Genomic DNA, 20829 nt, shown 5'->3' with positions numbered 1-20829 from the left:
AGGACCTTCCAAGATTAAGACACCTGACAGGGTGACTCTAATCCAGTGTGGGGACATGGCAGTCATGCAACCTTGTTTGCTATTCTCCTTCCTGAGTCTTTTCCTTCCTTATATCCATGTTTGCTAGGCCTGGGTTAGAAGAAGGCCCTTGTGCTCCTCTTTGCAAGGTGAAGAAAGAGACAAATGGTTAGACTCCCCATTTCCTGGATTCCCTGAGGAGATGGCACAATTTTTTCCCCATGGTAGCTGTGACACTTGGACTTTTGGGCCACGCTTGTCACTATATGCATGGTAAGGTAGGCAGTAGAGTCACAACCGTCTTTATGGAGCACTTAGGAGGAGTGGACATTGCTCTTAATCTTTGTCACGTGTTAAGTCATTAGTCAGGGCAATCCTGTGAGTTGCTGTCATTATCTGTTCTGCTTTTTGAATGAGAAGCCCAGCTACTTGGTCAGCCTGAAGTACAAAGGTTACCAGTGGCAGGGCCAGAATTCCCAGCCTGTCTGGTTTGGAAGCCTGGCCCTAGTCTTGATGGATGACCTCACCACTCCCAGAAGATCTAAAATGAGGCTCATCATGGCAGCTCCAGCTGTCTCAGGCAGGTTGGGAAAGATCTCAGTCCCTTGACAACTGCCTATCTACCCCTCCCCCTTTATCTCCAACCTTACCACTTCCCCTTCAATGACCCCAATGGGAAGGAAGGTAAGGCCAGCAGAGTGGGAGGTGGGCTGAGTGTCCACGAATTCCGTCACCTGGGTTCCTGGAGGGCCCTGGCTGTTCACTGTGGGAATAGGAATACTGTCTCCAGGATAGCTTGGTCATCATGTACATACTACACGTAGCCTGGTACATCTTCCATTACCACGCGAATCCCTCTCCACACATAGGCACAGATGTCAGGGCCAAAGTCAAGGAAAGACTTAACATGGCTTACAATGGCCTCCTCGGCATCTACTTCTGTTTCATCTCTTTTATTGTGACTTTCTGGTTTTCCTATGGGAAATTCACTCACCCTAGGAACCTCTCAGCCAATCAGAATCTCATCCCTTTGTCACAGCAATTGATTCAGTGCCAGGTTTTCAGTACTAATTGGGCCAATAAAATGGCAGAGCTCCCAGACAGTCCTGGTGCTCTGGCTTAGGACAACTGCTGCAGCCAGTCTCCGGACTGATGGGGAAGCCCTGTAGTGGAGTCTGTGGTTGGAGACACAGTCAGACAGAATCCAGGTGAACCAAGCCTCATCTACAGCACTGCTGCTGGACTGCTTAATCACTGGCCAGCTGACTGCCATTCTTTTTTTTAACATTTCTGGTTCCGAGGATTAAACCCGGGGCTTTCTGACTATGAGGGAGTGCATCCTTCCACTGAGCTAATACATCCCAGCTCTCCAGTGGGCTGCTTTTTATTTTAATAAGCCAGTGTGATTGTTTTTTCAATCACTTGCAACTAGAGCTTCCTAACTTACCACTAGAGGTTTCTGGAAGTTGTGGCAGACCACTACTGGCTCCCCAGCAGATAAAGAAGAGGGGAGATGCTAAGGAAACAGGAGCAGGTGAACACATGAATGGCTGTGGGTGTTGAACGGGAGGTGGACACTGCTTCTAGCTTCTAGGATGGTGTTGTCTAAAGGTCCATGCTTTTCCTGGGTGGCACTATTGGGAGGAGGTGAGATGTTGAGGAAGCAAGACCTTGTAGGGGATTCTCAGGTCTCTGGAGACATGCCATTGAGGGTGACACTGGACCCCAGTTTCTTCTTTGTCTTCTTTTAAAAGTTGTTTATTTTATATGTATGGACGTTTTGCCTGGATGTGTGTTTGTATACTATGTTGCCTGGTGCCTGCAGAGGCCAGAAGAGGGCATTGGCTCTCCTGGGACTGGGGTTACAGAAGACTGTGAGCTTGGGAATGTGGGCATTAAGAATTTAACCTGCATCCTCTGAAAGAACAGCAAGTGCTCTTAACCACTGAGCTATCTCTCTATCCCCTGCTCCTGTTTTATGATAGGGCCTCACTATGTAGCTCTTGCTATCCTGGAATTCACAGCGATCCTCCTGCTTCTGCCTCTTTAGTGTTGGAATCAAAGAGGCATGCCACCATGCCCAGACTTTCTTGTTTCTCTTGTTCCCTGGTTCATGATGTGCATTTTCTTTGCTATGCATTACTCACTTTTAACACGGTACACCCATTAGTAGACCAAACTCTACCTGACCTTGGTCTGGATACTCCAAATCTGTGAGCCAAAATAAACCTTTTATCTTGTAAATTAATTTCATTAGGGACTTCATTAGAGTGACAGAAAGCTGAGTTCATAATTCCACTCCATGTGACACTGCAGATCCCTTACATACACTTACTCAGATCTCCATTCTGGGTTATTTGGTTGGGACAGATACTGTCTGGGCTATCTATCTTTATTAATCTATGGTTCACAACCTCATCCAAATGAGTCTGTCATCTAAAAAAAACCAAAAAACAAAAAACAAAACCACAGCCACTTTCATTCCCTTGCTTCCTTCAATAATAAAAATGCACCTTACTGGTTCAACAGGCTCCTCCATGTGTCCAGGAAGGAACGATCCATTTGCAAAGGAACATGGTCCAATACAAGGCAAGGACCTAATAAAACATGAGCTATAGTCCCAGAGAGACCTCTTGGGATGAACTGATGCAATGCTCACCAGAAGCTCCAGCCTGTGTTCCACGGTAGGACCACGTGGCCATCTCTGTCACTGTAAGTTAATACATTGGTAAATCCTGTATTTTGTAGGAACATGACCCCATTCCATTATATCTGTGGTAGGGCTCAAGCATATACACTTAAAATACATCAAAATTCTGTGACCTTGTTTTTGATGTTCTTAATTTCTCAACACTCCAAACGTGTAAACATGGCCCTGGCCAGGCAGGCTCTCACAGTTCAGTTCTCAGTCTTCTCAAGCTGTGGGGTCTTTTGGAAGTTTGTCAACTTAAAGCCCATTCTGAGCCCAAAGGAGGTACCCACCCACTCCCTTTCCAAAGACAAGGTCTTCCTGTGGCAGTGACTGGGTATGGGGTCTCAGACACTCAAGGAGAGTGGTGGGCAGGGGGCACTCACCTGGCTTGATAATTGGAATTCTCATTCTTCTACTCATATTTCTTTTTTATTAATTTGTTTATTTAAATCAAAACAATCTTATTTTACATACCAATCCCAGTTCCCTCTCCCTTCCATCCTCCCATTCTCCCCCACCATCTCCCCATCTCACCCCCATTCACTCCTCAGAGAGGGCGGGGCCTCTCATGGAGGATCATCAAAATCTGTCACACCATTTGGGGCAGGACCGAGACCCTCCCTCCTGTACCTAGGCTGAGAGAGTAGCCCTCCATAGGGAATGGGCTCCAAACACTAGGGCATCCATACATACTGGTTCCATTGCCAGAGGCCCCTTAGACTGCCCAGACCTCATAACTGGCACCCACTTTCAGGAGGCCTAGTTCAGTCTTATGCAGGTTCCCCAGCTGTCAGTCTAGACAGTGAGCTCCCCCTTGTTCAGGTCAGCTGTTTGTGGGTTTCCCCAACATGGTCTTGACCCCTTTGCTCACCACTCCTCCCTCTCTACAACTGGATTCCAGGAGTTTGGCTAAGTGCTTAGCTGTGAATCTCTGCGTCTGCTTCCATCAGCTACTGGATGAAGGCTCTATGACGGCATTTAAGGTAGTCATCAATCTCATTATAGGGGAAGGGCATTTAAGGTAGCCTCTCCACTATTGCTTAGATTTTTAGCTGTGGTCATCCCTGTGGATTCCTGGGATGCCAGGATTCCCTAGTACCAGGTTTCTCTTTAAGCCCACAACGGCTCCCTCTATTAGAGTATCTCTTTCCTTGCTCTCCATCTCTGTTCTTCCCCAACTTGACCTTCCTGATCTCTCATGGTTTCCTCCTCCCTCACCTTCTCCCCTCCTCTCTCTCCACTTTCCTTCCTCCTCCCCACCATGCTCTGAATTTACTCAGGAGATCTTGTGCTGTGTCTGTCTTCTGTTCTAACCCACCACTACATGAACGGCCAGATGGAAGAACAAACGGAGAAACCCAGAAAGCCACTCCAGCCCTTGCTTTGGCTGGTGAGGGGATCAAGAAGGCGGGAAAAGCAGCATTCTCTCTTGACCTCCCAGATTCAATATCAGGCTGGGGCGATACGGAAAGCATGAAGGGGAATAATGGGGGTGGCTGTAAGTACAGCCAGAGAGGAACAAGGGTTCAAAAGAAGCAGCCAAAACTCAGGAACTGCTATTCTTTACAGTTGGTTCTTCCTTTTAGAGGGAGATCAGGGACAACCGTTGGTGCTGTTACCCCATACAGCAGAATTTAAGCAGTGGTGCCTCCTTCAAAACAGGAGCCGTGGTACATGGAGCAGGCAGATCCAGCTGAGTCCTGGGGCATGAGCATGGCAGGGCTGGCAGAAGCTTTAAATATCAAGGCATCTACCTTTTCATATTAGGCATCTCACCTCTGCACAGGATTGCCTCTTCCTACCCCCCATCTTTGTATCCATCCTGGATGCCCTTATGCACTGTTCTCCAAGTTCAAATAAGTCTTTGTGAATGAAAAAAAAATGAGGTCTGAAGTTGGCTGGACAACTGCAAGGAACTGAAGTATAATGCAGGACCCCTCAGGTCCGGGTCATGGGTTACCATAGGTTTTCTTAGGCAAGTGTCTTCTGTTTGGGCTGAAATTTTGTCACATGTGCAACATGGAGTCATAGAATGAGACTGTCTTGATTGGAAGATGCTCAAGCTCTGTTAATGTGGGCAGTAAAAGGAAGGATGGGACAGGCTGTGTGCTGGGCTAGCCTGGGGGTGCCTCAGTGTCTGGTCTGTGCAGGTATCCCTGCTTCCTCTCGGCCCCAGTTTGGGATAAGTGAACATGTGGTATTCATCAGCGTCTTCTCACAGCTTCTCCTCGGGTCTGACCACTCCTTGTGCACTACCCTGGGGTTGCAGGGAGCTGAGCAGACATAGCTAAGATGGTGTCCTTATTCTCTGCTATAGAATTTGTGTAAACCACATTGTGTCGTGGAGGTGGTACAACAGTTCCACGATTACAAAGATCTGTTCTTAGTTCTATTGGGCAACTTAAATCTCAATAATTCTCTCACCAGAGGGACCCCAAGACATTCTGGAAAGCAGGTAGGCGCTTTGATTCTGACTCCCCCCGGAGGTGCCATATCTCTGGAGTAGGAGTGAGTTGATGGAGGAACAAACAATCCCTGGCACCAATTCCAGCCAGCACTCACCCTCAGCCCTGCTTGGGTCAGTGACACTGAGAGGCTATTTCCGAGCCTTGCACCTCCACTTGTAACCAAGAATTGAGACAATGCACTGCCTATTCCTCTTTAGACTTCTGTGAGGATAGGTCATTACTATTCTTTTAGTCAACAATATTAATAATTTTAAGCAAATAATGAAAAGAATAGCTGGACTGTGCTGAGGATTTTTCTGAGCCTGGTGGTATCTACGTACAGCTCCATGTGTGATCTCATTCTTTCCTACAGTGGTCAGACGGTCTGCTCTTAGCTAAGGTTGTAAAGATCAAACTATGGATGTTGGAGAGGCTAAGGAGCTTTCCCAAGGCCAGACAGTTGCTGCTGGTAGAGGTGGCATTTGAATCCAATAGCCATCATTTCTAGTGTCAGGCATGTGCTAGATGTGTATTCTCTTTTCCAGCAGTTTATAGTTAAGAAAAATCAGCATGTGTACAAAGATTTTTAAAGAAGAAAATGATAGCATGCATCCCAGCTAAGACTCACAAGTTCAAGGTACTTCTTTGTTCCTGCATGGGTGAGAAGGGATAAGCCTTCTCGCGCCCATCACCAGAGTCAAGTGAACAAGAAAACAGGATGGAATTAATCAAAGTTTTAGGTGACAGAGGAGTGGTCAGAAGCAAGGACTGAGAGGTGTGGGGAAATGGATCCTTTTATGTCAAGGCTCAATGAAGACTGACAGCTGTGTAGAAATGGACTGGACAAAAAGACTGTGGTCTTACATGCTTGTGAGTGAGAAGGAAACTCAGTAAAGAGCTGTTTGGGTTCTTTTGCCATTGAAATGAAGGTCGTAGAAGCCACACATGACTAGTCAAGGTAGTTCAGAGATGTCTTTGTAAGGATCCTTCACATAGAAAGAGGATTTATAGACTGGCCTTGGGGAAGAGGTTCTGACTTCTGTGACTAGTGGAGGGGTAGGGTAGGGACAGAAGGCAGAAAGGGACCTCACTTCTGAGGCTTTTGCATTGACCTTACATTCAGAGTCTTCAGCTTCTGTTGTCTACTGTTCCATTAGTCTATGTTTTATAAATGCAAAAACATTTTATATGTTTACACACACACACAACACACACACACACTGTGCACGCGTGCAAGTGTAGTGAAATTTACTAACATGGGATCATTCAAAGACTTTACTCCTCCACTCTCTAGCTAAGGTGAACCTCCAAACTGTCACTGTCCTGTCTCCTCAGCCCTTTCTTCCAGAGTGTGCTCGGGTCAGCCCAGGACTGAGGTGGAGGAAGGGGTGTTGGGAAATTTCAGCTATAAAGTAAAGGCAATTTCATAGGATGATGGGTGTGGGGAACAATGGGTTGGGGGAGAGGAAAAGGAATAGGGGGATAGAGGCACACAGAGACAGTGAAGATATGGAGAAAGGGAGAGGGTAGTGAGGGAGTCCCTTACAGGTAGACAGAGAGGGTGGAAGGCAGCAGAGGGAGGGGAGCCATGGGAAATACAGACCAGACAGGCAAAGGTGGCGGGGAGGCCAGAGGTAAAGAAGACGGTGTCTGGAGATTGGGACAGGTGCAGGGTGGGCTCAAGGGTGTGGGGCTAAGGTAGACACGGGAAGACAGGGAAGGGAGCAAAGAGCACTGCAGCAGTCTGCCTTTTGGTTTCTTTTTCAAATTCTTTTACTGATTAAATAAACGGGACAGAATCTTGCTGCATTGCCCCGGGGAGTCTCAGATTACCATGCACCTGCTTCACTTTCCCAGCGCCGGGATTACAGGCGTGCACCATTCCGAGCTGGGAGCTCTTTTGCCTTGTTGGCCTGAGCCTGTCTGTTTATAATGAGCTTCTTCTGTGGACTGTAGTTTTGTTAGGCAAGCACATCTCTGTGTACACAAACTCACTTTATGTAGAAGGACCCTGGGCACATCGCTCTGCCCCATCTCCACTAATAAAATGACAGCAGTAGCAACCACTGCAAGGTGGTTGTTAGGGTTAAACATTAAACACTCTTCCTTAAACAATAGTGTGCATCATTTAACAAAGATCCTACAGATGAAATGCAGAAGCCTCCACTCTCCTGGAGGTCCCTCCATCTACTTGTTGAAGCTCTTGGTCCTGAAAACAGACTACCAGGCAACCTTCTCTTCCCGGGGCTGATCCACTGCTCCAGGCTGGTCACACAAGCATTAGTTCTTATTCCTCGCTTTTGCCCAATGTCAGTGCATCACAAGGGCCACCACTTCCTCTTGTCACTACACCTCCTGTGCTCCTTCATTAGACGCCTTGCCCGACTCCACATCTCATGTGTACTTTATTGCCACAGCTTCCTGACCTGCTCCCCACTTTTAGCTTCTCTTTGATGAGGCTACGCTATGGCTGCCATCAGGAGTGTCTAAAATCTCCTTCTGGCACGGTCTATCAATGGTTGCTTCTTGTCACCAGGGTAAAGCTATTCATTGGCTGCCTTCCAGGGCTTACGGAAGCTGACTTACCTGTTCTTCCGACTTTCTCACCCTTGCCCATACTCTAATCTTGTTCCTCCCTCTGTGAGCCAGCCACTGCCAGTATGTAGGACTGGCTGGCTGCTTCAGCCATGCCCCTCTCCCACAAATGGGCACCTTTCAAACCATATCTAGAGCTTCCGTTGACTATCTCAAGAAAACGAGGTCACCCAGATAGACAGGGAAAGAAGAGGCACATTTCTAAGTGGCCAGAGACTGATGCAGCTGCACTGTAACAGGACATCGCTTGACCCTTAAAGGTAATAAGACCACCAAGACTATTGGGGCTAACACAACTGACTAAGAGGACCACTGATTATTCTTTGACTCAATAAAATGGCACGCCCATCTTATTAACCTGGTAAAATTGCCTATTCCTACTTTGCAGGTAATACCATGACACATACAGAAAGCCCTATGTAAGGACAAAAAAAAAAAAAAAAAAAAAAAAAAACAAAAAAAAAAAAAAAACACACACACACACAAGAAAAATTTGACTGGGGAAGATCCCATCCTATTCTCTGCCCATGTCCCATGCTATTTAATTCAAGAATAATCCTCCCGACCATTAAGATTCACCATAAAATGAGCTATCTGACATTCAACAGCATGCCCTCTTGACAAGCCTGCATCCACACTCTGAGTGTGTACTTCTGGCTTGTACTAAGTGTCCCCTGTTGCTCTCTGTCCGCCTGTCTCTGGATTCTCTCTCTGACAGTGCTGGGAACCTGGAAGCACTGGGTGAAGTTCTCAGTCTGGTCCCTCGATCTTTGAAGCAGCCTTGGCCACAGGTAACAGAAAGACCATGCTCAACAGTCTGTGAGTCCCATCTTCCCAAGAAGGTGACCAGCTCCTCAACCCTCATCATCAAGGTTCAGACCTCTACATCACCTCACACAAGGCTACACACAGGTCCTGGGCAGTGTACATCTGGCCATTTGGAGGTAAAACTCCAGGTACTGCCCCTTTCTTAGAATGGGGAAAGTAATTTCATCAAGGGATGATTTTCTGATGACCTACTATGTTCTGGCAGAGTAAATACAGGGCTCAGCATAGTGCTCAGAGACAGCAAGCACTCTGCAGATGACAGCTATTTTCACGCTCGCCTTTGCTAGTGCCATGAGGATGAAAGAGACACTGCGCTCATCTTCTGCCACTGTGCACCAATGATCCCCATGGCCCCAACAGGTACTCGCTGACCATCAGCTTTCTCTGAACACTGTTCCCTTTGTGCCCACGCCTGCACCCAGAAGACATGGAAAATGCTGACTGGAACAAGACTGAAGAACCAGAGGCGCCCCTGTTCCCCCTCTACCTCCCATGTGCCCTTGGCCTCCTGCTGGAGAAGAACATGCAACATGCTGTCAGCTTCCTTTCCTGCCTCTGGGGAGCAGCAGATAGAGGGGTGTCTGTCAGTACTCTACTGCACACCCTAAGCAGCCACCCTGTCAGCCACCCATTGCTCCAGGCCCTGAAGGTGCCAACCTGAGCTGAGATGACTCTACCCCATGGAATTAGGATTTGTGTATAACATATTAAATTTTACATGTAAAGCTATCTGTCACACATAACCTGTCAGACCCTGAGAAGGCCAGGATAGCTTTTACCTGTGAGGTGCAAAATGTACATCCAATAGTCAAGTCACTACAGATTACTCAGAGGTTCTGATGCAGGCCAGCTGCGCTGAGGCCTCCATCCGCTCCCCTGGGTGGGTTGGTGGGTGGAGAGCAAAGTCTAGGTTTTGGATAGAACTTTCAGGTTGTTTTCACACCTTCTTCTTGATCTCCTTGCTTTCACCTAGCTTTTCCACAGTAGTTGTGGTTTAGCTTTGCAGTGGATGCAAACATTTGCGAATAAGAATCCTTTACACACTTATCAGAAAACAGCCCTTGTTGCAGAATATTGACTCTACAGGAAGGAGGGCCTCACACCTCCCAGGAGAGGCAGAAAGTGCATCTCTGGTGTGAGGACTGAGGGGCAATTCCAAGGCTGCTTCCCTCCTACAAGGTAAGGCCAGCTCTCCTCAGCACGAAGATGGCACCTACCGAAGAGGATTTTGTTCAAGAAACATTCTTCTGGTCAGTTGTCTGGGGGCAGGTGTTTACTCAGGCCATGCTGTCTCAACTTAAAACATTCTGTCACTTTTTTTCATCGACAGAAGAGACCAAGGATTGAAAAAAAATTTTTTGGGGGGGTGGGGGGGCTTTTGTTTGTTAGTAACTTTCTACATGGATTTACCTGTCACAGAAGTCCCTTCGTTCAACAGGGATTGGTAAAATGGATTAGGCTGGTGACTACCGCCTTCCCTTCTACACAGAGCACAGCAGGCATTATCAAAAGGGAGAGACACAACAGCCTCTCCTCCCCGTTCCTAGGGGCCCAGAGACTTGCCTACCTTTCTCTCCTTGTCACCGTACTCCACACCCAAAGTATCCATGGCCCGGACAATGGCTGCCAGAGACTGGATGGTGTTGCTGTAGACGACAGGCTTGTACTGCTTTACATCTTCTCCAGAGAAACCGTCTTCATGGATGATCCTGGAGGAAAACCACAAACCACACCTGATGAGTACAGTGTCTTCAGTTCACATGGACAACACAGGGCTCACAGGTCACAGGACAAGCCCTGGCTTTACACAGGGACAGCTGGGTCTTGTGGGAATGATGGATTACTGAGTTGCTCTACTGAGGCTGTAAAACCAAAATACCAATAAATAAATAAATAAATAAATAAATAAATAAATAAATAAGTTAAAAACCCCACTCACTTGAGTTACTGAATAATAACCCAAAATTCAGAATTTTGAAAACATTATAGTCTTCACTTTCTCCACACAGGGAAAGGAACAAGGGGCTGAACAGACAGTTGAAAACACTGTAAAAACACTGTAACAGGAGCTGCAAACACAAATCACTCAGCACAAGCTCGCTGCTGCCATCTAAGAACACTGGAGGGACCTGACTTGTCTGCCCTCAGAGAATACTGCTCAAGATCCCTGCAAGAACTCAGCAAATGAAAGATACAATCTCAATCTCTTGGTCAATCCCTGCCCCTTTCACTGGTGGTGACCAAATCCAGGCTCCAATGTACTGCTAGGTGAGGACAGTGCTCCAAGGGGAGCTGGCAGCCACACCCACAGCTCACTCACAATGCTTTTAATGAAGGTAGGGTGATGCCTGGCCTAAATGAACAATCACCCTAGTCTGTGCATATGTAAGATACACACCATCAGAAGAAAAGCCAGCAGAGGGCGTTTCCCTGCTCTTCCACAGCTGGTATTAGCCAGAGTCACCCCATGCTGCAGAATCTCAACAACTGATAGAGACCACACAGGGGACATCACAGATCAGAGGTAGTGTGACACCCTCTGGCAGCCTTTGATACACGCTCATAGCTGACAAGGATCCTGGAAAGAGGAAATCACACCCAAAAGGCAAGAATAGTTTTAAATGGAAGAAGGACCAGACAAGTTTTGATAGACTGGGCAGTTTTAAGGCCTCGTTTCCAGAACAGGAATTAATACATGTAACACACACAGGACTCAGCATGAGAGCTGAGCCCTCCTTCTACCTCATCAGAGCCCCTGTCCATGCCTTCACTACCTCCTCTCTGGCCTGGAGAATGCCACAGACAAACATCTTGAAAACAGCTTTGCTGAGGTTAATTTCATATGCTGCTTGCCTAAACCATGCAGCTCAATGAGTTATTCTTCCATTTAGCAAGTCTTTTTAAAGATATGACCATGTTATACATGTCTCAGTGACTTGTTCCTTTTTATTACTGAATAATATTCCTTTGTATGGGTATGCTACCATTGAGTCATCCAGTCACTGGTGGATAGACAGTAACTCCTGCAGCAAAGTGAGAGTTGGTGCCAGCTGTGGGTCTCCAATCTGAGTTTCTCCAAAAAGCAGAGCAGAACAACTCTGTGTACATTTTTGTGGGTTTGATTAGTGCTAAATCTGTTTTTTTATAAGTGCTTCTTTTTATTTGAAAAGATTTATTGTATGTTTGCCTGCCTGCATGCAAGTGTACCCACAGGTCAGAAGACAGTGTCAGGTCCCTCAGAACTGGGGTTACAGACAATTGTGATTGCCTTGTGAGTGCTAAGAAGGGAACCTGGGTCCCTGCAAGAAGAGAAGTCACTCCTCACTGCTGAGCCAGCCATCTTTGCAGCTCTTGCAAAATGAAATTGAGAATACAGTCAAACACCCATGGGTTTGTGACCCCAGAGAGTCCCACAGGTAAACACTAGCTCTCTGCATAAAGCCGGAGAAGAGAACACATGAAAGCAGTGTGTTCTGACAGCGGACAACGGGCTGTGAAGGCGGCTGTGGACTGCATGCACTGGCCAGCACAGCACAGGCTGGAGGAGCCAGTCATGCCTCAGGGACTGGTGGGCTGCGGACACGAGGGTCAGCACTGAAAAGCGGACGCAGCTGGAACCGAGAGTAAACCACAGAGAAAGAGTTCTTGGCATCTATGTGGGGCTCCTGGGGGTCTTTGGCTGAATACATGAGACTCCACAGCTCACAAAGAAGAGCACCAGAGAGGGAATGAGCTTCAGGGGGCTTGGAGGCTGTACACTTGCCAGCATTCCCCCAAGCCAGGAAGGAGATGAACCTCCCAAATGACAGAATGGAGTCCCCGGGGGACTCTGGATCCTTTAGCAGAGATGCCAGAGACCACAGGAACTAGGTTAAGATAGCCTATATCTCCCTGAGGTCCTCCCGACAAAGCTAGAAAGCAAGTCTGAGAAATACAGCTGCCCACACTAACTTAGCCCCTCAAAGAATAAGAAAATAAAGACAACAAACAGCCTTTAAATGAGAACGACAAAATCTAGATGCTCGGCAGAGCAACGTGCATGGCACCACCTTTCAGGGGAAAAAGTCCCGGCTCTGTATACACGGCAGGAAAGTGTTGGCTCACAATTAAGAGAAGCATTAGCTAACTATAGTAGATGCGCAAGTGATATGATGACAGAATTAACACATGGTATTGCAAAACATCTACTTTAGATATTTTCAGGACATTAAAGGAAACTATGAGTATAATTTAGAGAGAAATGGAAGCTACAGAAAATGAACAACAGGCGAAATTAATGGCAGATCAGACATGCACAAGCCTGACGAACCTGAAGACAAACAAAGATTATCCAAATGGAGGAAAAAGAGAAAATCGCTGAAAACTCCTTGTAATACATATTTCTATGCAAAACCTCTAGCAATAAAGGTGGGGTACACGCAGAAAGGTGCATGTGAAAGAGTAAATTAAAGTGTGTGAGGTACACACGGGAATTTCAGAGCACTCTTCCTAATGTTCTGAGTTCAGGATGTCATCTTTGTGAACATCAAATAAAGTCCCCTTATTTTCTTTCCGCTCATGCCATTCCAGTGAGGCACAGCACCATAGTGCCAGCTCGTGTGGCAGCCAGGCCCGAGCCAACTCCACCTCTGCTGCTGAAGAACTATGTGCACCCCTGATAGATAACTTAGCTGCCCAGTCTTGGTTTCCTCACTGGCAAATTGTTCTGGGGAATCAGAGAGGTGTGGCAGAGCGTGCCTGTAATCCCAGTCTGGACTACAAAAGATCCTGTTTCAAAACCACAAAAACAAAAGCCTAGAGGTGAGAAAGACATCAGTGAAGACACTTCAAATGGCAGCCAGTGGGAATCGTAGTTCCATTCTAAAGCAACCCCCAAATACAGTTCCCTCACTTTCTGGCAGAGGCAACCTGTGTTTGAGGGCTGGCACCCTGCGCTAAGTGCTCTACTTGCTTCATTTCTTCCAATCTGCAAAGCAGCTCCGGGCTTGATGAAAATCACCAGCTCCTCTTTACAGATGAGGGGACAGGCCCAGTGAGGTCAGGCCACTTCCCTGAGGCATACAGCTGGTGAACAGCATCCAAGGTTCTGTTTGTGACCCATGGACAGATGGTGAGAGACAGGGCAGCTTCCCTAACCCCCGGCCCTCACCTTCAGGTTCCCGAGACCCCAAGACTGCACACACATGCACACATATACACAATGTTGTGCATGTACCCATGACTGCAGTGCCTGTCTAATGTTCTGAGAGCCTGGAGAGGGGGCTCCTGAGAGTCCTCAGAGGTACACTGCTGGGTAGTTCAGTGACAGGGGATGCTTTTGGCCTGAGCTCTGGAGGTAGCAAGATTAGGGATTGGAAAGCAGAAGAAAGGCTCCATGTATTACCAGCTAGTAGTCCCATGTACTGCAGAAGCCCTAGACAGACCTGCCGAGTGAATGCATAGAATTGAGTCTCGGTGATGTCATGTGAGTCCCTACATCCATCTATGCCTGAAACTAGAGCCATCCCTACTGATATGACTGATATAAACCACAGTAGTTTGTATTTTTGCATACTCTAATGTCACTCATCCGACTCATGATTAAAATGTTCTATAACTTGATAACAATAATTTGATATCACCTCTCAGCATATTTGCTTGTTAATTCTTTGTTTCTACTCCAGTCCTTGATATCTTGTTTCACCCATCTCTTCTCTCCCTTTCCATGGTTCTTGGCAAACAGGTGGTGGAAGTGGAAATATGAACAGTATATACACAAATGTACCGGCTATATCCCACCAAGGAGCTCACAGGCAAGTCTCCATGTGTGAAGGCACATACATGCATGTGTGTCTGGGTGTGTTGGGGTAGGGATCCACCAACTTTTTATACCTGCAGAGCCAGCGCATATTTTGGAAGCCAAGTTATTTCTCACAGTGCACACCTAACACCCAGGGACTCTGAGAGGATGTCCCGGGTCACCAAGCCAGAAGAGCCATTCGAGGAGGAGTTTGACCAGACAAGGCTGACTGCAGCCTGAGTATTCAACTATGGACAGAAGCTGCCAGCTGGACTCTGGGCTCCTAACAACACTGCTAGGTAGGTGATCTTGAGGGTACATGGAGGGAGAGGGATGGTGACAGGTTTGCTGACCACAGTAGGCGACGAATTTCCAGGAAGAGGAAGTCAGAGGTGGACCCTTGCCCTCCACCCACCAACTCTCTCTGCACGAGGCCCAGACCTGGCTCTCCTTGTTGTTCTCAGCAATTCTCCCAGGGTGGGGCTGATTTTAGCCGCAGGAAGACTGCAGCTGGGCACAGAGGCCTTATATGGTCACAGAACCACAGGCTTGGGAGTAGGAAGGGACCTCACACAATCATCTGGCCTGGCAGCCTTTCCCTGAATCATGGGCCCCTTTGAGTGTGACAGAGGTATCAGCACAGTTTTCTCCTTGATTTCTGGAGGTTTGTAAACAGCTGTCATAAACTGCAGGGACACAGCCCCATCACTGGGCTGGATCCAGTGTTCGTTTTGCCTGCCATGTCTCACCATCCTCTGCCACAACCCTTGAGTGATTTAGACTGGGGATGGTGGTGCTAGGCACTGGCTGTGTGATGCAGTAATTTCCCATAACTGCTGGCTGTCAACTGTTCTCGCTGTGTTGTGGTCAGGGCCAAAAGAGCAGCTGCATGGGCAGGAGGGAATCAACCATGGTGACTGCTGGTACATTTGGTACACAGGGGCTGTCCTATAGCTGTCCTCCAGAAGAGGGCATGTTGTTGGTTCTAAGAGGAGAGCATTAATGAGGCACACCTTTGAGTGTATCTGTGAGGTCATTTCCTGAAAGGTTAGCTGAGGAGAAGATACACCCTGAAGGTGAGTGATTACATCCCATGAGCTTAGGACTTGGGTGAATTAATAAGGAAAAAAGATGAAATCCAGCCAACTATTGCCATTCCCTTTCTCTGCTTCCTGGTTGGTCACCAAGGGCCAAGGCACTTCTTCTGCCATGTCTTTCTCTCCAATATGAGCTGCACTACAGTCAACAAAGTGAAATAACCCTCCTTCCTTTAAAACTGTATTGTGTCTGGTATTTGGTCACAATCATGAGAGAAGTAACTCATAGAGGTGAGCCCTGGAGGACCTCCACCTGCCAGGAGAAGACAAGGAAGGACTGAGAAACTCCAGTGGGAACGGGACATGAGCACCAGTGGGCACTCTGCTTGTTTATTAAATGAACATCTTGGGAGAACCCATGGATTGGGGAACCTAACTTCCCATTTTGGCCATCTCCATGGTATTCAAGTGTCTACACAGGGATGGAACCTCATAAGACACTTGTCTGTGATCTATTGTCTCAATGATAACTCATCATGGTGTGCAGCCACCACTGGCCTCACTGACCCAATGAGCAGTAGGAATGTGACTCTGGAACCATGGACCTCCCTATTAGGTGGGTAATGGCAACCCTGACCTCACAGAACACATGTGTAATTAAGTAGTGAACAGGAAACCCCTAGCATGTAGGGGCTCCACAGAGCCCACTAGAACACTGGACTTGGGCAGGTGGATAAGATTAAAACATCAGGTACAGTGGAGTGCGTGTGCTGTGCAGCCATACTTATAAAACACTAGGTGTGTGCTGCAGGAGCAGGCATGGAAACTATGGAGAGGGAGGGGATGGAAAGGTTGGAGTCACAGGAGGGAGCAATCATTCCTTTTGGTGGCAGCACTCAGGGCTTTGTCACTGTCTTCTTTCTGTTTGTTTCATTCTCAAATGGGCATTAGATATCTAAAAGAATGGGTCATTTTATTTTTTAAGGATCTACTGTTATTGTGTGTGCACACGTGCATGTGCTTTTGGGCACATGTGCCACACATGTGGAAGTCAGAGAATGGCCTAGTGGAGTCAGTTTTCTCCTTCTACCTTTATGTGTGCTCCAGGGATTAACTCAGCTCTCCAGGCTTGTGCAGCAGGTGCCTTCACCTGCTGAGTCATCCTGCTGACCTGCAACAGATTATCTTTCAATGGTAATGATACTTTACATTTAATAAAGTAACCATGTTGACAAGGAACAAGAGTAGAAGGGTAAAACATTGTCAGCTGGGGTCTCCTTACACCATTCATTTGGGTTTGTATTGATATGAGTTCTACTGCATCAACAAGCTCATGGAGCCAGTTCCCCGCCTTCTGGGGACTCAAACTGGATGTCAAAATGAGGCCAATGATGAAAACATGCAGGCAGTAGTTTAAAAACTGGTACCTTCCAAGGGCAGTGACAGGTGTACGTATTAGCTGTGTGGGCTGCCACACAGTAGCCATTGTCCTCACCCACAGAGAGCTATTTTCCTGTCTCCCTTGCAGCTGAGTGGCCACATGATCTGGTTCAAGTTAGTAAGACTAAAAGGGGAATGTTTAGATATGCTTCTGCAAAGATGTTTTACTTCCTGGTCCCAAAACAAATGTCATTGTGAATACTTTTCCTATTGCCCAGATTCCTCTTTCCCACAGGCTCCTCCCCCACAATATTCCCTGGCCTCCTGACTTATCTTCAGTGTAAGGAGTCAGTGAAGGAGCTGCAGCCATACCATGGTCATAATGCAAATGCCACCATCGTGGGAATGAAGACCCAAGAGACACAGCAAGCCCATGATGGCTCGCTGAACTGACAGATCAACCCTTATAATGACAGAGTTCATGCTTTCATCACGATGTCCTCTGCCTGGCCCACACAATGGTTCTGCTCCAAGGCCACATGTGGGGAACTGTGACTTAGAATACGAGCCATGCCCATAGGGACACAGTTAGCTTATGACAGAGAATGGATAAAGTTCCCCAGGGGCCTTTCTATTGTGCTACAGGCCTCTAATGGCCCCGGAGCTCAGGATGATGGGAGATCCTAGGTAAGAAAAACATGGGCCCATCTGCAAAACAGACTTGACAGTTCCAAGGTCTGTGTACTTACTTCCATTAATTCATCTCTTAGTTACTTTCATGTATTATCTGGGTCCCTACTATGTGCCAAGCGAGATATCAACATTGGGGATTCAAGAGTAAGTCAACATGCACAATGTCTGCACTCATGAAATCTGTTTCTAGTAGAAGTTCTGAAGAAGTCGAACAGGAGTTTCAGACCATAAGTGATAAGAAGAGACAATAACCAGAAGGCTCACACTCTGGATAGGGCCAGCCTCCCTGGAGCAGTGCTGACAGAGCATCTGGAGCTGGCTGGGCTGGGAGTAGCTCTCCAGATACAGCAGGCATGTGCAGATGCCAGCTCTCTAGGTGTTGGAGGGATGCATACTGAATGGATAAGAGCAGTACACATACTTCAGGTGGGATTGATTCATCAAGAATTCTGTCCTGAGTCTACAGAAGGTCTCTGCTGACTCTTAGGAAGACTGTATGAGAACAAGCTGACCCAAGTTTAGAGGTGCTGGTAGGAACTGGCAGAGCAACTTGCAGCCGGGCACCACAGATGGGAAGCACTACAGGAGGGAGGAATTGCTCCACTAAGACCCCTTCTGTCTTGTCCCCATTGGGTGTCCCTTCTATAATTGTCATTTGGTATATATACATGATATATGTACTGTATATGTTCATGTGTAGGCCTGAGGCCTCAGGGATGTTTTCCTTTATTATTCTCCATATTTTCTTTCTTTCTTTTTTTTTTGAAACAGAGTCTCTTACTAAGTCTGGAGCATATCAATTCATTTAGTAGGCTGGCTAACCAGTTAGCGCTAAGGCTCTGTTTCCATCTCCCCAGCGCTGGGATCACAGACATGTACCACTGCACCTGGCTCTTTACTGAGTACTTGGGATCTGAACTAGATCTTCGTGCCTGTGTGGCAAGCACTCTACTGAATAAACCATTTCTCCACTCATCAGTTGTCAGTGTTATTGCAGTTGTTTTCCCACAAGGACAGTGGAGTTGACCTGGCTGCCTAAGACAGAGACCACTAAGAGTAAGGACTGAGATATCCCCATCAGACCCCAGGGTACAACATATGAATAGGCCAGGGGAAGAAGGGTGAGTGATAACAGCTCCTGGGAACCACAGAATTTCAAATCCTCTAGACTCCACCATTCACTCACTCCATAAACATATACTGAGCCCTGATAAGATGCGAAGATACCTGACTCTACTATTCATCAACAGTGTGGATACAAGCAAGCTACCAACTTCCTCAGGGCCAGGTCTCTCTTCTGTAAAATGGGGACAAGGACTGTCTGTAATGGAGGACAGAGTATTAAATGTGTGAGGAGGGACTGGCATAGCAAGCAGTAGTTAAGATTATCTAAAAGCTGCAGGTGAACCAGTACCAATGCAAGGCTAGACTTTTAGTCTTGTCTCAGTAGCTACAGGGCCCTTCCCATGCACTGCTATAGAGCTAGACCTCAGCTGAACAGGGTCTTGGGAACTAGAGGATAATCTTTGTCTACAGTGATAATGCTTAATGACCAGTGGCTGGACAGTATTTCTTGTCTGTGTTTTGCAAAGCAACTGTGCCATGGCCTTGATTTCTGCTTCTCAACACCCAAAAGAGGATCTCTCAGCCTGGAGATCCTGATGGGAGTCAGAAGGTTCATTCTTTTCCAGGCATAAGAGCTAGTTCTCAACTGTCAGAGCCAGGGACACTCCATGATCACCCAAAAGGCCATCTGAGTATGCTAGCTGAAGTTCACACAGCAGCCAGGAGACCATCATGAATGGGGCAGACAATGCCCTTATCTTCAGAGGTCTCACAGTCTATGAGAGGAACACAAAAAATAAGGAAGTAAACAAACAAGTATTGCAGTATAATATACACAAAACATGAAATTGATGGGCTGGAGGGCGTTGAACTAGGAGCCACCAGGAAGTAACATGCAAAGTTAAGGCTTGAAATAACAGGAAGAGATAGTGTGTAAAAGGGAAGTTTCAGGTAAAGAACAGAAAGCACAAACGTCCTGTGGGGGGGAACCCTGTGTGCTCAGGCAATGGAGGGAATCCAGAGTGACTGGAACATAGTGAATGACGAAGGGTGGAGGGACAGGTCTGAAATGGTAGCTGGGGCCCAGTCACCTATGGCTAACATGCTAGATCTATTTTGGCTTTTGACTATATGTTAAAATATGCTCATCTACTAAAATAAAAGTTAGTCTGTACAACTCCCAAACCTGTGAAAATGCTCCAACCCTAGAGCACTTTTAAATGGCAACTCCCCTCCTCTTTTCCTGATGCCACAGCCCTGACTGAAGGCCTGCTCTTGGAACACTTATGGATTCCAACCCACACAGCTGAGCAAAAGAGAAGGAAGAGAGCAGCCATCAGCCATCCGGCCACAGGGAGGAGCTACACCACAGGCTGGCACATGTTCACATGCATAGCCACTCCCAAGGTGGCATTCCACCATGGCTTTATTTCTTGATGAATTCCATGTTCCCTTAAAAAGTCCTCTTTCCTTTGAGGAAGGGTCTGGCTGTGTGGCCTTGGCTGATCTCAAATTTGCAATTGTGCCACAGCCTCTGGAGTGCTGACACTTCGGGTATATGCTACGATACCTGGCTGATAAGTGTTTCTTAAGTAGCCAGGTGCTAGGTACAGAATATAGAATGCAGAGCCAAGACTATATATATGGCTGAGCCTGACTTCAGGGCTACTGTTGAGTATTGGTGTGTGTATATGTGTGTGTGCACGGGGGAGCAGTTTACAGAACATGGTTCCCAAACTCAATCCACCCTGGCCAGGATTCCTCATGTGGCTTTGTGTCACCCTGGAATTGTCACTGGCTGTGTGGAGTCCATCATCTGAATGGATCATGAATTATCATCCAACTCCATCACTGTCTGGTGAAGTTTGTTCTGCGATGTGACCCCCTCACCACTTTCAGATCTAGGTGCCAGGGGGACTGACTACCATGCTTCTCCCAGAGAAGCAATGGAGCTTGTGTAGAGCTGGATGGAGGCTGGCTGAGCCCTAGTCTCCCAGGCTGGACTGTATGACGTCTGAGTACAAATGGGACCTTTGGCAATTTTAGGAGATAAGAGGTACAATTAAAACCTTATTGGCCAAATAGTAAATATGTATGGGATGAGAAAAAATATTTAAAAAATAAAAAGTCCCTTAGTAATTAGTGCTATAGAGAGAGCTTGACATGTAAATAGTATAAACATATAGAATGAAGTTCTAAAATAATAATAAGATAATAATAATAAAAAATAATAATAATAAGCAAATCAATCCCCCAGAGAGCAACTGGCACCAACAAGGGACATGTCCTGTTGAC

General features: G+C 47.0%; 1 protein-coding gene across 2 annotated transcripts in view; it reads right to left on the bottom strand.

The window, feature by feature from the left end:
* The window catches only part of Gnao1 (G protein subunit alpha o1), a 148983-nt gene that overhangs the window by 59182 nt on the left and 68972 nt on the right, over positions 1 to 20829 (bottom strand). For both annotated transcript variants that reach the window (XM_051195147.1, XM_051195146.1), the window contains exon 3: positions 10148 to 10289. In XM_051195147.1, the coding sequence (XP_051051104.1) occupies positions 10148 to 10289 (142 nt within the window). The remainder of the gene's footprint in view (positions 1 to 10147; positions 10290 to 20829) is intronic.

Source organism: Phodopus roborovskii, unplaced genomic scaffold (genome assembly GCF_943737965.1).
Source record: "Phodopus roborovskii unplaced genomic scaffold, PHOROB, whole genome shotgun sequence".
NCBI classification, from domain to species: Eukaryota; Metazoa; Chordata; class Mammalia; order Rodentia; family Cricetidae; genus Phodopus; species Phodopus roborovskii.
The sequence above is the reverse complement of the archived record's forward strand: the minus strand, read 5'-3'. Positions and strand labels throughout refer to the sequence as shown.